The 20698-nt window shown below is 40.9% G+C and overlaps 1 protein-coding gene across 2 annotated transcripts in view; it reads left to right on the forward strand.

Annotated features, from left to right (window-relative positions):
* The window catches only part of antxr2a (ANTXR cell adhesion molecule 2a), a 186810-nt gene that overhangs the window by 64692 nt on the left and 101420 nt on the right, over positions 1–20698 (forward strand). For both annotated transcript variants that reach the window (XM_078402110.1, XM_078402101.1), the window contains 2 exons: positions 9464–9542; positions 17410–17505. In XM_078402110.1, coding sequence (XP_078258236.1) covers positions 9464–9542; positions 17410–17505 — 175 coding nt within the window. The remainder of the gene's footprint in view (positions 1–9463; positions 9543–17409; positions 17506–20698) is intronic.

A 20698-nucleotide genomic window follows, 5' to 3' on the forward strand; every position in this document is an offset into this window, starting at 1 on the left:
AGCAAAATACACTTCCGAAATCCAAATTGCATTGGAATATGCTGCCTGTCGACATCTCCCATAAAATTGTCCCTGTTTATTTTGGCCACATTGCTATATTGTACTTCGTGAAAGGGCCATATAAATTGTTTAGGAAGGGTATTCAAAAAATCTTGCAACTGTGCCAAAGCAGTAATTATTCAAACTTCTTAACCTACACAAGAGAATAAAATAGGGATAATTGAGTTCCTGTAAATCCAATCACATAACATTGTTATTAAACTAAAATATAAAGCAGATCAGGCAACATCTGTGGTGGGTAACAAGTTACTGTTTGAGGTCAGTGACTTTTCATCAAAATTGGAAACAAATTATCACAAAATAAGTTTTAGGATGCAGTCAAAGGGAGGAAAGAACAGGAGGGAGAGTCTGAAAGAGAGGAAGGCAGGAGAGATTAAATGATAAAAATAATGAAGTTGATAAAGCTGTGACAATAGGACAAGTAACAAAACCAGATGGGTTTGGAAGGACTGTAAATGGGAAATTCAGAATCATTAGCTGTAAAATCCTAAACTCAGTATTGAGACTGGGAGGATATAATGTTTCTAATTGAAAAATGTGGTGTTGTTTCTCAAGCTTATATTAAGCTTTACTGGAATAAATGAGGAGCTGAGGTGAGAGAGAATTAAAGTGACAGGTGACTAGATGAAGTTATTCCACTGTGTGACCATCCAGTCTGCAATTGGAGACCACAGTGTGAGCCAGGATATGTTTGGGGCATTGGATGGTGGGGAAGAAGCAAATAAAAGAGCAGATGTTGCACTTTCTGTGTGCAATAAGAAAGCTTCTTAACTTGATAGTTAACTCAATCCCAAGTATAATTTTGATGAATCTGTGCTATGCTCCATTAAAAAATGCTATCTCTGCATTATTCCATATAAGGTGTGAGGAAGGTATTGTGAACCCAAAATCTAACTTCTTCACTCTTGCATTCCTAAATGTTCAGTGCCGTTTTGATTACTTTTCTACCTCCAATCAATTGGATGAGGGTGACGTGCGCATAAGTACCTACAATTGCCATTGTCGTTCAGTTCATCTTTCTGCTTCTGTCCACATCATCTTGTGGTTTTCATCTTCTCTACTGTTACTATTCAGGCTCATTTCTGATTTGTCTTCATATTCCCTCTTGCTCTTTCTCATCTCCTTTGTTTCCTCTCTACTTTTTACAATCGGCTTCATGTCAGTGGGAGTAGATTATACTTCTCTGTTCTCTCCAAAATTGCTTTCTTTGGCTAAAGAAAGTCTAGCCTATCCGTGGTTGATTTATTTTAATATCAGGAATCAAACTTGCATTATCCTCTGCAGTGCAGGGCCTGAGTGCCTCCCTGCCATTAGTTTGTCTGACTAATGCACTTTATAGCTTTAGCACGGTTTCTTTATAATTTGAACTTAATTGACTGTGCGATATAAAACATTTTCACTCTGTACTTTTTGAACATGGTGAACCATAGATATTTACCGTGGATATTTCTTCTACTGGAATACATCTGCTTTGCTTTAACTTCTCATATGCTGTATCCTGTATCTCCCCAAGCATTTAAGTTCATTCCAATTGTATGCACTGCAGTGGTCTCTTCTTTCATCCTTCGTTGCTACATACAGTCCAATAATTGTGTTGCTAAGAGTATTTGACGAGCATTCTCCAATAGGGCCCTGGTGTAAATACCTCCACTGCTGCACACCTCTGTTCCCATGCCCAGCTATTTCATTGCAGTTTTCTCCTCGACAGTAAGTCCACCCATTGATAGATATTAATCTTCATCAAGGTCACATCCTTCACAACCTTCAGTACCCATTGCCATTTGTTTACAACTCGATTTCTGGAGCAATTATTAATCGAAACTTTTTATAACTTTAGTTTACAGTTATGGAGTTACTTCAGGCAACTCATCGCTGCCCCTCTTCCACACCCACTGCCCCATTCTTAATTGTTAACTGCATGTTTGTGTTGTCATTTGTGAGCGAAGCACCAAGGCACATTCCTTGTATATGCACATACTTGGCCAATAAACTTATTCATTCATTCATTCGTTCATTCATTGTCACTCCAACAACTGTTTGAGTTGTCACCACCTCACTCGAAAGCTAAATTCCAGGATGTTGGCCAAACATGATGTGAATTTGCTTAAACTGTGGTCACTCTACTTTTTCCCTTTGATTAGAGAGCAGTGCTGAACTATTACGTACCTCTTTGATGTCCCTTAGGACTATCCATGACTGGACTTTGCTGGCTTTACCTTGCACTAAACGTTATTCCCTTATCATGTATATATACACAGTAAATGGATTAATTGTAATCATGTATTGTCTTTCTGCTGGCTGGTTAGCACGCAACAAAAAGCTTTTCACTGTACCTCGGTACATGTGACAATAAACTAAATTAAACTAAACTATTACTTTATTAGTTTTCTAGTCAATTAATTTTGGCTTATAGATCTGTAATGGTCAAGTGCAGGGCACGTGTTTGCTTTTTTCCAGTCTACGCATTGATTCACAATAAATGAATGCTATTGTTTCACCAAACTTCTCCCTCATTTGCGCTGTGTTGCATTATCAGTGCCAACCTCATTAAAACCCGGCAGTTGTGTCATTTAGTGTTTGTCTTTTCTGGTTTAGTTAAACCCATAATGCTGTAAATCCTTGCCCAGATGCTTCCTCATTATTTAGTATCAGAAGATTTATTTGGTGGTGTGGTTTGAATCTGCTGTCATGTCCGATTTCTCTTCTTTCTTGATATTTCGATAGTTTATTTTGGTTTCCTATTTTGTGTTCTTGTATTTGACAATATTTTACCCATTTTCATCCTGCTACATGCCTTGTGATTGTTCTTTTTTTCTTTTTATATGCTTGTGTTGCCCAATTATTTTGCTTCAAAGTGGCCCATTTGACCCTGCTATATAAAGAAATACTTACCACTGCACATATTATATAATATTTTTTGAAAAAGTTCATTCACTGTCAACAGATTTATCCTTAAGGAATAAGCTTACTGCAGTATTAATTCCTATATCAAATACATGCTACATTTTCCTTATAAAATAAAACCTTTCATCTTAACAGGTCCTTCTCTGGTATTGATGTATATGTTTAAGTTATTAGCTTTGACATTTTGACAACATAATGGAAACATTTTTACACTGGTCACTCGTTCTAAGTATATTGATTCTTAAGACTCTGAGCTCCTATGACAGAATCAATAGATGTGTCCTGTTTAATCTTTTATTACACTATGTGACATTTCTTTTACTACTACGTTTGAAAAAGTGATAATAAAATTGCTTTTCATGGGAGGACTGTATCAAGCCTATGTATACTTTTTAACATTTTGAATTATGAGAGAGCAAAGTCTGATATTTATTTAAACATTGCCCAGCAATGACCATCTTTAACGAGGCAATGTCCATTGGGTTTTGTTTATTAATTTCACATATACCAAAATTCAATTAAAAACGTTGTTTTGCCTGCTATCCGGGCATATCATACCGCATGCGAGTATATCAGGTTGTGCCAAGGAAAAAATAAACAAAGTGCAGAATATAGGCTTAGAGCTGCAGAGAAATTGTAGGTAATAAAAAAGGTGCAAAGGCCACAATGATGAGGATTGGAGGATCGGGAATTCATCCGTTGCATATGAGAGGTCTATTCCAGTGTCCGATAACGGGAGAAGAAGCTGTTCTTGGGTCTGGTGGTATAAGCTTTCAAGCTTTTGGATCTTTTGCCTGAAGTGTGTTTTTGCACCAGGGTGTGAGTGGTCCTTGACTATGTTGGTTGCTTTCCCGAGACAGTGTAAAGTATAGATGGAGTTGATGGTGGAGAGAGGGGAGTTTGTGTGATGGATTGGGCTGTATTCACAACCTTCTGTAATTGTGGATAATTGAAGAAGGTTCTGACTTGAAATGTCACCTATCCGTGTTCTCCAGAGCTGTTGCTCCAGCACCTTGTGTCATTTTTTTGGTAAACCAGCATCTGCAGTTCCTTTTATCTCCTCTCTAAAATTGCTTGTAGTCTTGAGCAGATCAGATGCTATATCATTGTGTGATGCACCCGGATAGGATGCTTCCATGTGGCATCCATAGAAATGATTAAGTGTCGTTGAAGATATGCCTAATTTCCCTCGGTTTCTGAAGAAGTAGAGATGTCGGTATGCTTACTTGGCCATAGCAAAAATCTGGTTTGAGCAAGACAAATTGTTCATGTTCATAAGGTATGGGAACAGAATGAGGCTATTCGGCCCATCACGTCTACTCCGCCATTCAATCGTGGCTGATCTATCTTTCCCTCTCAACCCCATTCTCTTGCCTTTTCCAAATAACCACTGGCACCCGTACTAATCATTGTTGGTGATATTATCGAGTTCATTCACTGAGATATTCATCATTACCTTCATCCACTCAACCTGGAGTCACCATTGATTACGTACTTGCTTAATTATGTTCTTGTACTTAATGTAACATGCCAAACTTCCTAAGCCTTCTAAGGAAGTAGAGGTGTCGGTGTGCTTTCTTGGTCGTTGTTTCAATATGGGTGGTCCAGGAGAATTGTTGGTAATATTGACTCCTAGGAATTTGAAGTTTTCAAGCATCTCTACTTTGGCACCATTAATGCAAATGTCATTGATTCTATGATTCTGTATTTCCTCTGAAATACTGTACATGTTCCATCTTGAAATCCATGGGGATGAATTTCTGACTGAAAGTATGAAGATTATCTCCACTCTCTCGCTATCAAATGTAGTTTATAACATTCAATATGATGTTCACTCACATGGAAAGAAGCCAATGTTCAGATCAAGACAAAAATTTCAAATAAGGCAACACGATTTTTTTTGTCAGCCAAATTACATTACCTAAACTAGTATCCTGTTTACAGGAAGGCAATGTTCCCTGGGAGTGTTTATTTGAGAATCAAAGGCGTGTCATATTCGTGGAAGCTGATTTGATTCAGCCACCGGCTTTCGGTCTTTGACCAGAAAGGATTAATTGCGCTCTAGTTGCGGGGGCTGAGAGGATATTATGATATGCCTCCTGTCTTTTTTGCTGAGGACGATATTTCCTTAATTTTTATCTGTGAGGAAACTGAGTTCAAGGTAAATGAATGATGAATGGTGAAGTTGTCCAGGTGGAGCATTTGTAGGTTTACAGTTACAGTTAGGTTGGTACGGGATCGTTTCAAACAGCGATGTAGCACATTGGTGACATCGCATGTCACTTCACAAAGCTTGAATGGGTACTGAGCTAAATTATGGGGAATGGATAAATACACACAAGCGATGTAACTTTAGGAGATTTTAATGTGGGAGCAGTGTTACCAAGCAGAAGGATTTAGGAAAAGGATTCTACAGAAGAGGGTCCAAGAGCAAAAGACTGCATAAATGATGGTGGAGTGAAGGCAAGGTGATTGTTGATCTGCTTGCCTTTGTATTGGAATGCCCTCTGATTCTGATACACAAAGATATTATGGCACAGCCCAAGGCTATTCGCTCCATTGGAATTATGCTGATTTCCGTTGAAGCAATTTCAATAGTCCCATTTCCCTATACTTTTACAAATGTTCTACCTCACACAAGCCCATCAATTCCCCTTTCAATCTTTGTGGTTGACCTACACTGTGGGGTGGTTTGCAATGACCAAGTAACCTACCACTACATTTTTGTTATTTGGAAGGGAACTGGACCACCAGAGGAAACTCTGTGGTCTCTCTGAACTTTTTATCCTGGCTGTCATCCCTCCACACTCTCATGGTGGGATGCAAGGTCCTGATCATCGCTCTACCTCCACACAAGCTGCCTGACCCTTTGAGTTCCTTCTGAAGTGTGTTTGCTTTTCCGGTGGTATCCTCTTTCTGTCTAAATGGACTATTAAATTAATAATAAGAGATAAAGTTAATAGTTTAGTCATCTAAATTTTTTCTGGAAAATACAGTGAAGTTAACTTTGCATTAAGAAAGTAGTTACAAGTACAGTGAACTCTGGTATTCCTGATGGTTCAGCATCTGGGTCACCAGATGAAGACTGCAATGCACTCCATCCATTCTCAATGGCCCCGGTTCCTATGATCCCCTTTGACTTGCCAGAGCCCATGCTCGCTTCTGATTCAAAAGGGCCCAGGCTCCCACACTCCCCCGGCACTCACTGGGGCTCCAGTTCCTGGCTTTTCATTCAATTGCCGGAGTTCTGGTTTCTGCCCACTCTTCATGATGAATGAATGATACCTTATTATCACATGTAACATGTTTTGCATCCCATACACAAAATATGCAAAGAGTCGCCATGTAAAGGGTACTGCCAAAGTTGCAAAGTGTTCAATGTAGTCCCACTGGTCCCTCTGTGGTGTCTCATCAGCCTCCTCCACACCAGGTCCCTCTTTGCTCCCTTGGTGGCCCCCACCACACCAGGTATCTCTTTGGTGTCTCGGCAGCCCCCCCAAGCCGGGTCCCCCTTTGTTCTCAGTGACCCCCCCCCCCCATGCCTGGTCTGTGTTCTCAGCGGCCCTCCCATGCCGGGTCCATCTATTTTCTCTCAGCAACCAACCTTGACCGACTTCCAGCACTCACGCTTCTGTGTCCCATTCTTCCTTTAAATTTTTGGACGGTACTCTTCCATTCCAATTTTAAGTTTACCCCTAATTAATTGGTGGCTCCTCATTTTCAGATACCTACCTAACTGCATTTTAAATAATATAATTTCTCTTCCCTGCAGATCAAAGAAAAATAATCATTTATGAAAGTCCTTTGAATGAAAATCATTAATCTGCATGTTTTTTTAAAAGTTACAATCTTGAGCCTATGGCTTTATTTGTCACATATGCAACTGCACAGTGAGATTATTTTTGTGTATATTACACATGCAGGCACCGCCATTTTTGGTCGGCCCGCGCGCTCGATTCACTGGAGCAGAAAATGATAGAGATTTATGCGAAGGAAGGAGGCCATTCATTTTCATTTCCATGTTGGTCAAAGAGAAGCCACCGAGCTCAATTCAGGTTCCCAGGTTGTGATACCTCAAGTGTTTATCCAAGTATTTTTAACCTATTGACCTAAACTGTTTTAGGCAGAGAGTTCTTCACCCAACCCACCTTCCTGCACATGGGATAAAAGATGTTCTTGAGCATTCCTCTAAACTCTCTCCCAATTACTTTAAATCTGTACCCTCAGGTGATTAGTACTCTACAAAAGAAAATATGCTTTTCCTCTCATAACATTATAAACTTCAATTAATTTCTCTTTAGCTTCCTCTGTGCCAGAAAAAACAAGCCTCCTCTTGCCAACCTTTCATCATTGCTAAAATTATTCAATCTATCAATTACCTCATTTCCTCTGTTCTCTCATGTTTCAGATTCCATCCTTCCTGTAATGCAATGATGCAGAACAATGTGCACATCTCTAGCTATGCCTAACAAATATTTCATTATCTTTTCGAAGCATGAGCTCCATTTTACTGATGACCATGTCTCAGTCAGTAACAGTAGGTGTCTGTGTACCTTCTTAACCATTTTATTAATCTGCCCTATCAGTATACATGAATTCCAGGATTCCTCTGTTCTCCATTTGTCAGTTGTTTTTCTTCACTTTACCTTTCAACCATCAGAATCAATCAATATCAGCCTTGTCAAAACATACTACAATTTTTTTTAAAACTTGTCAACTTGCTGTTCTCCAGTCAAGAATACTTCATAACGATCTTTTGTCATGTCTACAACTTCTGATTCCTGATGGATTTTAGTAAAGCTTACTATATTCCCATAACTGGATAACTAAAAATGTTTTCATTATTCCAATAATGATTTAATCTAACAACAGATTCATTATGGGGCCACCAGGAACTGCCAATGCTAGATTCTTGGGCAAACCACAAAGTGCTGGAGTTTAGTAAGTCTGAAGAAGTGTCCCAACCTGAAACATCACATATCTGTGCTCTCCAGAGATGCTGAGTTACTCCAGTACTTTGTGTTTTGCAACAGATTCAAAATTATTTTCTTTTATAATTCTGATACTTGGTAGAAAGCCCTTAATCCCATTGCCCTTTTCTTTAATTGACTTAAAAAAAACCTTTCTATTGTCAGTTCCCAATCTGTAGATCTGGTAATCTAAGTTATATCTTCACTCTGTGATTAGTGTCTTTCATTAGGGTTCATCATTTTTGTTTTTAAACACATTTTTTTCTGCATTCGATCGCACCCTGTCTTCATCAAAGTTGATCCTTGGGAGCCAATGATAATTTAGTTTAGTTTACAAATACAGCATGGAAACAGACCCTTCAGCCCACTGAGTTCACTCCAACCAGCAACTACCCAATATACTAGTTCCATCCGACACACTATGGACAATTTACAGAAGCCAATTAACCTACAAACCTGCCTGCCTTCGGAATGTGCTGGCTGTAAAATATGCTATTTTAGTTAAGTTATTTTCTTGTAGATCAAGTTGAATGTGCACTGCATTTTATTAACCTGTCTAGAGACCTATTTGTGACATCTCAAGGGTTATTATGTGATGCAGAGGTCTGATGCAGCAGGCTTCTGACGATTGGGAGGGTGCAATATCAGGAAGTGAGCTGATGTTTGTGCCTGACAGGGTCTGGGATGGGATTGCAACTGGAGATCAAGGGCTTTAACTGAAGGGCATGGAGATCTAGGTCGTGGGAGGGATTCTGTAGACCGACCTTTGTGTGGGGATGAGGGTTAGGTGCGAGGAAAGTGGAAGGTGGGTGTGAGTTTTGGACCTCGGTTCAGCGATTGTGGCTGAGTGTCGTGGCCATGGTGGGACTGAGGATCAGAGGAGACCATGTAAGTTTAATAAAACATGATTGGGAGTGTCCCTTTCAGTCAGTGCTGCTAGTACTACTTTGAAAACATGCTTCTTCTGGTCGTGCCTCACCACAACACACTTTTGAATAGTATAGTCTAATTCTTTAAGCTTGGGGAATGAAATTATCCAATGTGCAACTGACCCTGCTGAATAAAATGCACTGACTTAGCAAGTGTACAGCTCTATCTATAGCCTGCCAATTGAACAATGGCACAATAGGTAGTTCAGTTGCTCCACAGCTCCAGGGACCTGGGTTTGATCCTGCACCTGCTGCTGCTTGTGTGGAGTTTGTACGTTTTCTTTGTGAAAGCACGGGTTTCTTCCGAGTGCTCCAGTTTCCTCACAGACCCCCAAAACATGCTGATAGGTAATTGGCTTCTCAGTGCAGATAAGTGGCAAAAGAACCAACGAGGAATTAACAGGCATGTGAGATAATAATTTGCATGGCCGCAGGAAGAAAGGGGAATGGTGCTGATGGGATTGCCTTGCTGGGACCTGGCATGGGTTGAATGTCCTGCTCTTGTGCCAGAGTAAGTGAGTAAAATTATGAGATATCTCACAAGATTATAGCATTTCCAGAAATAAATTTTGATCACATATTTTTATATTTCTATTACAGAACAATGGATGTTTCAGTGAGTTTGAATAACGGGCAGTCATTCATCTCCAGTTCAATTACCATCACCGCCACATCTTGTGTAAGTAAATAACTTCTTGTCTTTGCTGCAAAGTTAGAACAAATTACAATGTTGCTATTTTCTAAAAGTTGCAAATTCAAAGTTCACAATTAATATTTACACAATCTTGGAATTTATCTTTGTGTTAAACATATGCTTACACATGGACACCAAGGAAAATAAAAACATATTTTTTACTTTGCAAAAAGGCATGGGTGAAGCTGAACTTGGGTTGTGTTCAATGTTGGTTACCTTATGATTGGAAAGCTGCCATTAAGTTGGAAAGAAAAGATTTATGAGGATGTTGCCAGGACTTAAGGGCCTAAATTACAGGGTGAAATTGGGCAGGCTTGGATTTTATTTTTGGGGTGTAGAGGGAGGAAGTATGATCTTATGAAGGTGTCTCAAATAGATAGGGGAATAGATAGGGCGAATGCACTGTCTTTTTCCCAGGGTAGGGGAATCAAGAACGAGAAGATATAGCTTTCAGGGAGTGGGGAAAGGTTTAATTGGAACACAAGGGGCAACACAGATGCACAAGCAGCCAGAGGAAGTAATTGCTGCAGGCATAATAACAACATTTAAAAGCTATAGATGGATAATGGTCAAATCCAGGCAAATATAACTAGCTTAGATGACGCATAAGGTCAGCATGGATCAGTTGTGCTGAAGGGCCTGTTTCCATGCTGTGTGGATATATGAACATTAGAACAAATTTCTGCTTGTCTTCATCTATAGAACAATACATTGAAATGTATGTGTTATTGAAAGAGGTATAAAAGCCAAGTACAATTTTAATGCACTGGACCGCTAACAAAAGGCTAATTAAAAATTAGCATTTAGATTCGCATAAGAATCCAGCAGCTTTGCAGATTTTCAAAGCATGAAAATATTGTGACATGCATTGCATTGTGTAATAGCTGTTTTCCTGTAAGAAGTATTCCTCAGGAAATGTTACATATTCACAAAGCGGCAGCGGTATTCAAGGCATGAACCTTGTTTGATTAGTAATTAGATGGTGTTATCACCATGTCAATGTTAGACCACTTACTGGATGATAAGGATCATTGGAATGCACCACGATCACAAGAAAAATAGTTATAACACCAACAACCACTAACCCATCCTTTCCACTTTAACAATAATCATAACGCTGATTATTATACATTATTTAGCAGATTTTTTCACTTTCTAATATATAATAATTTAACAGCACTTTAATTATTGTTTTAAAGAAACATAATTTTTTGAAATAAACAGCTGATCCGGCAGCATGTGAAAAGAAAATCACTTAAAACTTGTGTGTTAACTCTTCAGCAGCATCTTTAACCTTGGACAATCACAGGTTTTACAGTCAAAGTTGACATATGAAATGGGCTTTCTACATGTAATATATTTGAATTAATAGAGCTCCAATAAAATACTATCATGTTTTAACCCTTCTATCTGCATAATATTTTAAAGCTTGCTTAACAAACTTAAGGAAAACATTGCTGACAGAATTCTTGAATCTCACATGCAGATATTTTCTCTACAAAATCTTTGGAATGTGGAGAGAAATTTTCCCCATAAAAAAATCTTTAGGGTAGGTTTCAGGTGCAACATTTGAGACTAACCTGATGGGATGGGTGGTACATGCTTTGACTTTCACTGAAATCAGTGGAAAATAATTCAGTTATTGTTCAGGTGGCAAAGTTGAGAGCCTGATTCACTATGAAGAAATAAAAATATAAGACATAGAGTCATAAACTCATAGAGTCATAGATGATACAGTGTGGAAACAGGCCCATCGCCCCAACTCGTCCACACCGGCCAACAATGTCCCAGCTACACTAGTCCCACTTGCCTGCGCTTGGTCAATATCCCTCCAAACCTGTCCTTTCCATGTACCTGTCTAATTGTTTCTTAAACGATGGGATAGTCCCAGCCTCAACTACCTCCTCTGGCAGCTTGTACCATCCACCAACCATCCATTGTGTGAGCAAATTACCCCTCGGATTCCTATTAAATCTTTTCCCATTCACCTTGAACCTATGTCCTTTGGTCCTCGATTCCCCTACTCTGGGCAAAAGACTCTGTGCATCTACCTGATCTATTCCTCTCATGATTTTGTATACCTCTATAAGATCTCCCCTCATCCTCCTGCGCTCCATGGAATAGAGACCCAGCCTACTCAACCTCTCCCTATAGCTCACACCCTCTAGACCTGGCAACTCGTAAATGTATTCTGAACCCTTTCATTTAGACATTTAAATGAAGACATTAAAAAAAAAATGTTATTTAGAAGTTTTGACTTCAATACATGTAATGTGAGAGTTCCACATTGTTGAGTGGCTTCCCATGGTCTCACTGGTGTCCCTCAGGTAATGTTAATAATGCTCCTACTCAAAATGCCGTTCTACATCTCTCCGCATCACCGTCTATATCTCTCTACATCACTGTCTAGATCACTCGTTTCCCTTTCCCCTGATTCTCAGTCTGAAGAAGGGATTCGACCCAAAAGGTCACCTATTCCTTTTCTCAAGAGATGCTGCCTGACCCACTGAGTTACTCCAGCTTTTTGTGTCTATCTTCGGTTAAAACCAGCAGCTGCAGTTCCTTCCTACACATGCCTCAGTTTGTATTTCCCTCATACCTCTTGCAGCAATCTATATACTAAAAGTCTCATTTGTTTGTTTGTTTGTTCCTGAACTACAGCCAAAATGGTACACGATAGCATGACATTTTTAGACCCACCTTACTCACCATCTAATGGAAGAAGTTTCATTGAAATCGGTGTTATATTTTTAAAGTTATTCACAGTTTAAAGTTCAAATCAATCTCCAAGGGAGGAAGGGAGGGAGGAGAGGGTGCTGCACCAATGCAGGAGAGGTTAGGGTCCACTTGGTCTAGTGGTTCTTAAATGTCTGGCTTGTTAAACATGTTATATTAAAAGGAAACACCTAAAGTGCTTTTCAGGTCTCAATGTGGAAATGCCACCTGTTTTAAGTCAAGTCAAGTCAAGTCAATTTATTTGTATAGCACATTTAAAAACAACCCACGTTGACCAAAGTGCTGCACATCTGACTAGGAAAAAAAGAAACATACAGTGGCAGGCAGCCAAACACAACGGCGCGGCCATCTTGAACAAAATGTTAATTCAATCACCCACAGTCCAACAATAAAAGCACTAAACAGGCACCCAAATTACCCAACCCCAAAAAACCCCCCAAAACACAGTCCAACAATAAAAGCATTAAATAGGCATTCAAATCACACACCCCAAAACCCCCAATAACACAGTCCAACAATAAAAGCATCAAACAGGCACTCAAACCACCCAACCCCAAAAACACACAAAAAAAAGAAACATCCATCAAAGAAACATCCATCACAGTGAGTCTCCTCCAGTCCTCTCCTCACTGTGATGGAAGGCCATAATGTCTTTCCCTTCTCCCGCTGTCCTCGCCCGCAGTCAGGTTGTTGTGGTTGCAGGCCGCACCGGACGGTCCACAGCGGGCCAAGCCCAAGGCGCGTCGCAGCCACTCCCGCAGCCTCCGAAGACGGCCGGCTCCGCCGATGATAAGTCCGATCCGGGGCGGGCGAACACGCTGCTGCCGCTATTGCTGCACGTCGGGGCGGTCGTGGCTCCCGACATTGAAGCCCCCGCCCAGCAGAGAAATATCCCGCGGCATATCTTAGGCCGCGCCGGACGGTGAAATGTCCGCGACCCAAGCCCCGCGATCCGGGGCGGGCGAACCCGCTGCCGCTGCCGGAGCTCCCGATGTCGGCATCCACGCGGCCCGAGCCTAAGGCGAGTCGCAGCCGCAGTCGCAGTCGCAGCCGCTCCCGCAGCCTCCGAAGACGGCCGGCTCCGGTGGTGGTAAGTCCGATCCGCGGGCTCTGCGAACCAGAGCCCTGGAGGCCGACAGCTCCAGGAGTTGGGCCGATGGTAGGCCGCAGCAGGAACGGAGACACGGCCCAGAAAACAAAGGTCGGGTCTCCGTTCTGAAGGGACACATATTTACAGTGTTACAGTTTCCCCCTCCCCCCCACATACACACATAGTACACAAACACAAAAACACCACATCACCACTACAATTAAGACCAATTAAGTGTCGGGCTTCAAACGAGCCTAAACTCAATTTTGAGCACAGGTGAATCATGAAGAAGAGAGCAGAAAATCCAAATGAATGCAGAATTAAACAAAAAACTAGGATGATGCCTGATGGAATTTAGCATCATAATGTGTGAGATAGACTGTACAATTTGAATGTTAGAGTTGAAAATGGGAATATTGTTTGAATTGGAATCTCTGTGGGATTGTTCAACAAAAGGTATAAAACAATGAAAGGTAGCTCACAGATGCAACACCGAATCAAAAGTAAATGCAATGTTGGAATCGTTATTAGTGATTTACGATATAATACAATATATGCTAAACCTCAGGAGGTTTTACTGTATCCTCGTTTAAAAAAAAATCTGACATGTTTAGAAACCATTCTACATAATTTTCCCCATCCATGGCATTTCTGAAGCATTTTTCCAAACTTTTTTGTGTCTCATATTTAATTCTCTCGCACAATCTTAATGATCATTTTTTTGCTCTCATTGAAAAAAAAAACTAATGCAGGTGCTGGAAATCTGAAATTAAAAAAGAAAATGCTGGAACACCCAGCAGGTCAAGCAGCATCTCATGAGGGAAAGGCAGAGTTAATGATTCAGTCAATGACCTTTCATCAGCATTTCTTAATTGTATTTGTATCTTGAATTTTTTTTGGGTACAAATCTTTGCTAATCCACTGATGGGAATGGCAAGTAGAGGATGGATTTGTTTCCCTGTTGCTTTTTTCCTAATTTAATGTGCCATCCGATTTTAAAACACTGCTTATTATGGAGATTGCCCCTTCACTGGGATCACTTATATTCATAGATATTATTAATTCAAAATCATTATAAAGGGATGTCACATTCCTTCCAATGTTTAGACTAAAACTTAGATGTCTGTGAATCTATCCATTATTAATGAGTTACCAAACAGAATTTATTTCAATGTCAAAAATATCCTTGATAACAATAGTTTATTCCAATGAGAAATGTTCCATCATTGATAATCAAATGAGCTGTGTCAAAGATGCTGCCATCTTGCAAGACATCTTTAATAGAACACTGTCGTCTTGGAACTTTTCTGCTGGTATAACTTATCTGGGATCAATGTTGCAAAGTTCCCTTCCGGTCACGTATAGCCTTGATGTCCTGAGCCATTTGTTATCCAACAATAATTCAATATTGTTGAATTTCCCTCGGGATGTGGGGTGCACTGTAGTTGATGGGAATATTCAGCTTGCGGCACTTCTTGAACGGAAGTCTATGGCCAGGCTTCACATAGTCAGGGACTCCAAGGGAGAAGACACAGACGTGCTTCCTTTCACATATGCTAGTCCCACTCAACTCTACAAAGACAGTTGCCTCCACTTTGATCTCCTTAATGAGTACTTCTTCAGGTTGACATATTCCAATGTAGTCAAGGTCAGAAGGAATAGTAGTATAATGCCATTTGGCCCATCAAGTCTACTCCGCCATTCAATCATGGCTGATCTATCTCTCTCTCCTAACTCCATTCTCCTGCCTTCTCCCCATAACCTCTGACACCCATACTAATCCAGAATCTATCTATCTCTGCCTGAAAAATATCCACTGATGGACCCCACAGCCTTCTGTGGCAAAGATTTCCACAGATTCACCACCCACTGGGTAAAGAAATTTCTTCTCATCTACTTACTAAAAGAACGTCCTTTAATTCTGAGGCTATGTCCTCCAGTCCTAGACTCTCCCACTAGGGGAAACATCCTCTCAACATCTACTCTATCCAAGCCTTTCACTATTCTGTATGTTTCAATGATGTCCCCCCTCATTCTTCTAAACCCCAACAAGTGCAGCCCAGTGCCGACAAATACTCATCATAGGTTAACGTAATCATCCCTGGGATCATTCTTGTAAACCTCCTCTGGACCCTCTCCAGAGCCAGCACACCGTTCCTCAGACATGGTGCCCAAAATTGCTCACAATGTTCCAAATGCGGTCTTATAAAGCATCAACATTACATCTTTATTTTTGTATACAAGCCCGCTTGAAATAAATGCTAGCATTGAGTTTGCTTTCTTTACTACTGATTCAAATTGTAGATTAACATTTTGGGAATCCTGCACCAGCACTCTCAAGTCCCTTTGCACCTCTGATTTCTGGATTCTAACCCCATTTAGAAAATAGTCTGTGCCTTTATTCCTACGACCAAAATGCATGACTCCACACTTGCCACACCATATTCCATCTGCCCACTCTCCCAAACTGTCCAAGTCCTTCTGCAGAGTCCCTGCTTTCTCTACACTACCTGCCCCTCCACCTATTTTCGTATCATCCGCAAACTTTGTCACAAAGCCTTCAATCCCCTTGTCCAAATTATCCAGAAAGGTGTGTGACATCATGTTGCGATCTGGCTGCCACACTCCCTGACTAGACTGATCTGTCATTTGAAGTGCAGTTGTTACATGCACTTTAGTTCCAGGATCATTTCAGGCAACTCCAGTGAATCTGCGTCATGACTCACAGTTTATGCTCACCACACCATTAGGGATGTGACTTGTGATTTATAATCTCATTGTACAAGGGACACCCAAAATTATTTTTTTATCATGTCCTCTACCTCTCCACAACCAGCTTGTTTGAGTTTATGCACTTTGTGCAATTCATATTTCCAGACAGTTTTAATTTTTAATTTGGCAGCATGATATGACATATATGACATATGACATGACACCTTTAAACACCTTTAAACACCTTTTAATATGACACCTTGATCCCGTATATGGTAATAGTTAGTAAAATGGAGCAAACTGATGTTGCACAAAAAAATAGTTGCCCAGAATGGTAAAAAAAAAGATAAGGAATTGAAAAATTTGTTTCTGATTTTATAGAGAATTTTGATAAATGATGCAAGGGACAGTGCTATTGGGTGTTGTACTTGCCACAAGGAAATGAAAATTACTTTCAACAACTGCTAACTGTTGAATGAAAAACCATAACTGTTTTCCTCTTGAGAAGCTTTTGTCCTGTGGCAGCATAAAATAAATGTCTTTGTGTTTGACAATCTTTATATGGCTGACAGGGTGATGTCATCATGAAAGATCGATATTTAATTAACTGACCACAATTTTCTTCAGCTTCATGCTCAAATACAGTACTTTGCAGATTGATCACCAGATACAATTATCCAGAATGTTAGCACAGGCAGCAAGATTTCATCTCCCATCTAAATGGTAGAAAAAGGAGTGATAACATGGGCTTGCTTCAATGTTTAAAGGCTTGCTGCAATGTTCTTCAGGTGCAGTTTAAGTACCAGTTTTCATGCGGCACGATAGAACATATATCATGGCAATTTTTTGCAAGGCACCTGGGCCATGTTCATCATGAGGCCACCAACCATAATTGAAGGCATAGATTCTTTGTAGCCATCTGATAGTAGATGCAGGAAAGCATATAGACATGTTCTGCTGGCAGAGCTGGAACTATAAGTCAGCTTTTGACCGCCCCAGTTAGCTGTTGCCTTAAAATCACATGGTCATTTTCCTCCTTCTTAACTTTTGTAATAAGAAATTGGAGCAGTATTATTGACTCCAACATTGGGTAACTCAGGATAATTGAATGGATTTAAAAGCAGAGAATCAATCAATTCTAGAAGAGTCTCGACCCGAAACGTCACCTGTTCCTTTTCTCCAGAGATGCACTTTGACCCGCTGAGTTACTCCAGCTTTTTGTGTCTTTCTTTAATTCTACTAATCATGTCTATAAGATTTGAATGCTTTGAAATGACTTGCTAAAATGCTTAATGTCCATGATTTCCTTTCAAGTCTGACGGAACAGCTGTATTCCTTGCCATATTTGTCATCTTGCTGTTGCTGGGACTGGCATTGCTCTGGTGGTTCTGGCCTCTTTGCTGCAAATTGGTAAGTGAGAAAATACAAATTCTGTGCCTGTTGTTATTTATAATAGTCAATTCACGTTAGTCGCTGATGCTTAACTGTTTTGAGTATGTCAGATTAAACTTCCAGTCCTCATCATTTTTCTTCGTAAAATTGGCACAAATGATTTAAAGTTGGAAAGGTCAATGTAAAAGTTCAAGCCTCTCTTGCACTGGTTTTGTATCTTTGGTTTTAAAATTATTCGTAGCTATACCAGTTACGGATTGATACCAAGTCTGAACCAAAAATCTATAACGCTTTATTTTAAAAAATGTACCTGTTCAATAATTTCTTGAGCTGAGAACAAAGGAGTTGGAGAGGGACTCCGACAGAGATATTTAAAATCCTGAGGGCTTTACAATAGATAAAGAGAAACTGTTCAAATTGGATGAAGAGCCAAGGATTATAAGATATGAAATGAAGGTGACTGCAGGAGAATCAAAGGTGACATTGAAGGTGGAACATTACAGTACAGGAACAGGCCCTTCAGCCCAACATGTCTGTGTTAAACATGATGTCAAATTAATCAGGCGACAACTCTCAGACACCTCCTCCTACTTATCCTTGGACCATGACCCCACAGTCGAGCACCAGACCTTAATATCACACACCATTTCTGATTTATGACTTCCAGCTCTCTGCCCTCTAAAGCCTCCAACCTTATTGAAACATATAAGATAATTAGGGGATTGGACACATTAGAGGCAGGAAACATGTTCCCAATGTTGGGGGAGTCCAGAACAAGGGGCCACAGTTTAAGAATAAGGGGTAGGCCATTTAGAACGGAGATGAGGAAGAACTTTTTCAGTCAGAGAGTGGTGAAGGTGTGGAATTCTCTGCCTCAGAAGGCAGTGGAGGCCAGTTCGTTGGATGCTTTCAAGAGAGAGCTGGATAGAGCTCTTAAGGATAGCGGAGTGAGGGGGTATGGGGAGAAGGCAGGAACGGGGTACTGATTGAGAGTGATCAGCCATGATCGCATTGAATGGCGGTGCTGGCTCGAAGGGCTGAATGGCCTACTCCTGCACCTATTGTCTATTGTCTATTGTTCCCCAGCCCGCACGGCTCGATTTTATCTTCTCCCCAAAATCCACACACAGATGGTGAAGGTGGTTGTGAAAGATTGCAGCAGGATCTGGATCGATTGGCCAGGTGGGCGAAAGAATGGTTGATGGAATTTAACACAGAAAATTGTGAGGTGTTGCATTTTAGGATGTCAAACAAGGGCAGGACCTACGCAGTAAATGGCAGGCCTCTGGGTAGTGTTGAGGAGAAGAGGGATCTAGGAATACAGGTGCATGGTTCCTTGAAGGTCGAGTCACAGGTAGATAAGGTGGTCAAAAAGGCTTTTGGCATTTTGGCCAGTCAGAGTATTGAGTATTGAAGTTGAGAAGTTATGTTGCTGTTGTGTAAGACGTTGGTAAGACCATATTTAGAATATTGTGTTCTGTTGTGGGCACCATGTTATAGGAAAGATATTGTCAAGCTAGAAAGGGTTCAGAAAAGGTTTACGAGGATGTTGCCAGGACTAGAGGGTGTGAGCTATAGGAAGAGGTCGAGTAGGCTGGGTCTCTATTCCATGGAGCGCAGCAGGATGAGGGGAGATCTTATAGAGGTGTACAAAATGTCTAGTAATAACGGCACATTTGGATAGCAGTAAAAGGATTGGTCCAAGTCAGCATGGATTTATGGAAATCCTGCTTGACTATTCTTATGGAATTTTTTGAGGATGTGACAAGTAAAATGGATGAAGGAGAGCCAGTGGATGTCATGTATCTAGACTTTCAGAAAGCCTTTGATAAGGTCCCACACAGGAGATTGGTGAGCAAAATCAGAGTGCATGGTATTGGGGGTAGGGTATTGACATGCATAGAGAATTGTAGGAAAATAACTGCAGATGCTGGTACAAATCGAAGGTATCACAAAATGCTGGAGTAACTCAGCAGGTCAGGAGAGAGGGAATCTAGGAGAGAGGGAATGGGTGACATTTCGGGTTGAGACCCTTCTTCAGACTGATGTCAGGGGGGCGGGACAAAGAAAGGATATAGGTGGAGACAGGAAGAGTGGGAGAATTGGAAAGGGGGGGAGGGGGGGAAAAGAGAGAGACAGAGGAACTATCTAAAGTTGGAGAAATCAATGTTCATACCGTTGGGCTGCAAGCTGCCCAAGCGAAGTATGAGGTGCTGCGCATTGAGAATTGGTTGGCAGACAGGAAGCAAAGAGTAGGAATAAACAGATCCTTTTCAGAATGGCAGGCTGTGGCGAGTGGAATGCCGCAAGGCTCGGAGCTGAGGCCACAACTATTTACTATATATATTAATGATTTGGATGTTGGAATTAGAAGTAACACTAGCAAGTTTGCAGATGACACAAAGCTGGGCGGCAATGTGAACTGCGAAGAGGATGTTAGGAGGTTGCAGGGTGACTTGGACAAGTTGAGTTAGTGGGCAGATGCATGGCAGATGCAGTTTAATGTAGATAAATGTGAGGTTATCCACATTGGCAGCAAAAACAAGGAGGCAGATTATTATCTCAATGGAGTCAGATTAGATAAAGGGGGCACAGTGGTGCAGCGGTAGAATTGCTGCCTTGCAGCGCCAGAGACCTGGGTTTGATCCTGACTACGGGTGCTGTCTGTGTGGAGTTTGTATCTTCTCCCCGTGAGCGCATGGGTATTCTGTGGGTGCTTTGGTTTTCTCCCACACTCCAAAGATGTGCAGATTTGTAGGTTATTTGGCTTCCATAAAATTGTCCCAAGTGTGTAGTACAGTGCTAGTTTTAGGGGTGATCACTGGTTGGTGCGGATTTGGTGGGCCGAAGGGCCTGTTTCCATGCTGTATCTCTAAAGTTTAATCGCATTTCCTGCCCCATCAGTGGCGGAGCTAATCGTCATCATCATCATCATCTAGCTCAGAACCCACAAAGCCAGAGTGAAAGAAAGTTATCATTGTCCCTGAGGACATTGTCCCTGAGGACATTGTCCCTGAAGTTACCATTGTCCCTGTCCAAGGCAAACCCCTAAACGTTGCTCTTGGAAAGCATACACTTGTCCATTTAAACAGATAAGGGCATCTGCAATTTGTTCTTGGACTTCAGCCTTGGAGATCCAGATGGAAGTGTGTTATATAGTTAACTCTCTACCGCAGTGTATTATTAGAAGTTTGTTTGTTGCTATCCTTCA

Source organism: Rhinoraja longicauda, chromosome 1, assembly GCF_053455715.1.
Source record: "Rhinoraja longicauda isolate Sanriku21f chromosome 1, sRhiLon1.1, whole genome shotgun sequence".
Lineage (NCBI taxonomy): Eukaryota > Metazoa > Chordata > Chondrichthyes > Rajiformes > Arhynchobatidae > Rhinoraja > Rhinoraja longicauda.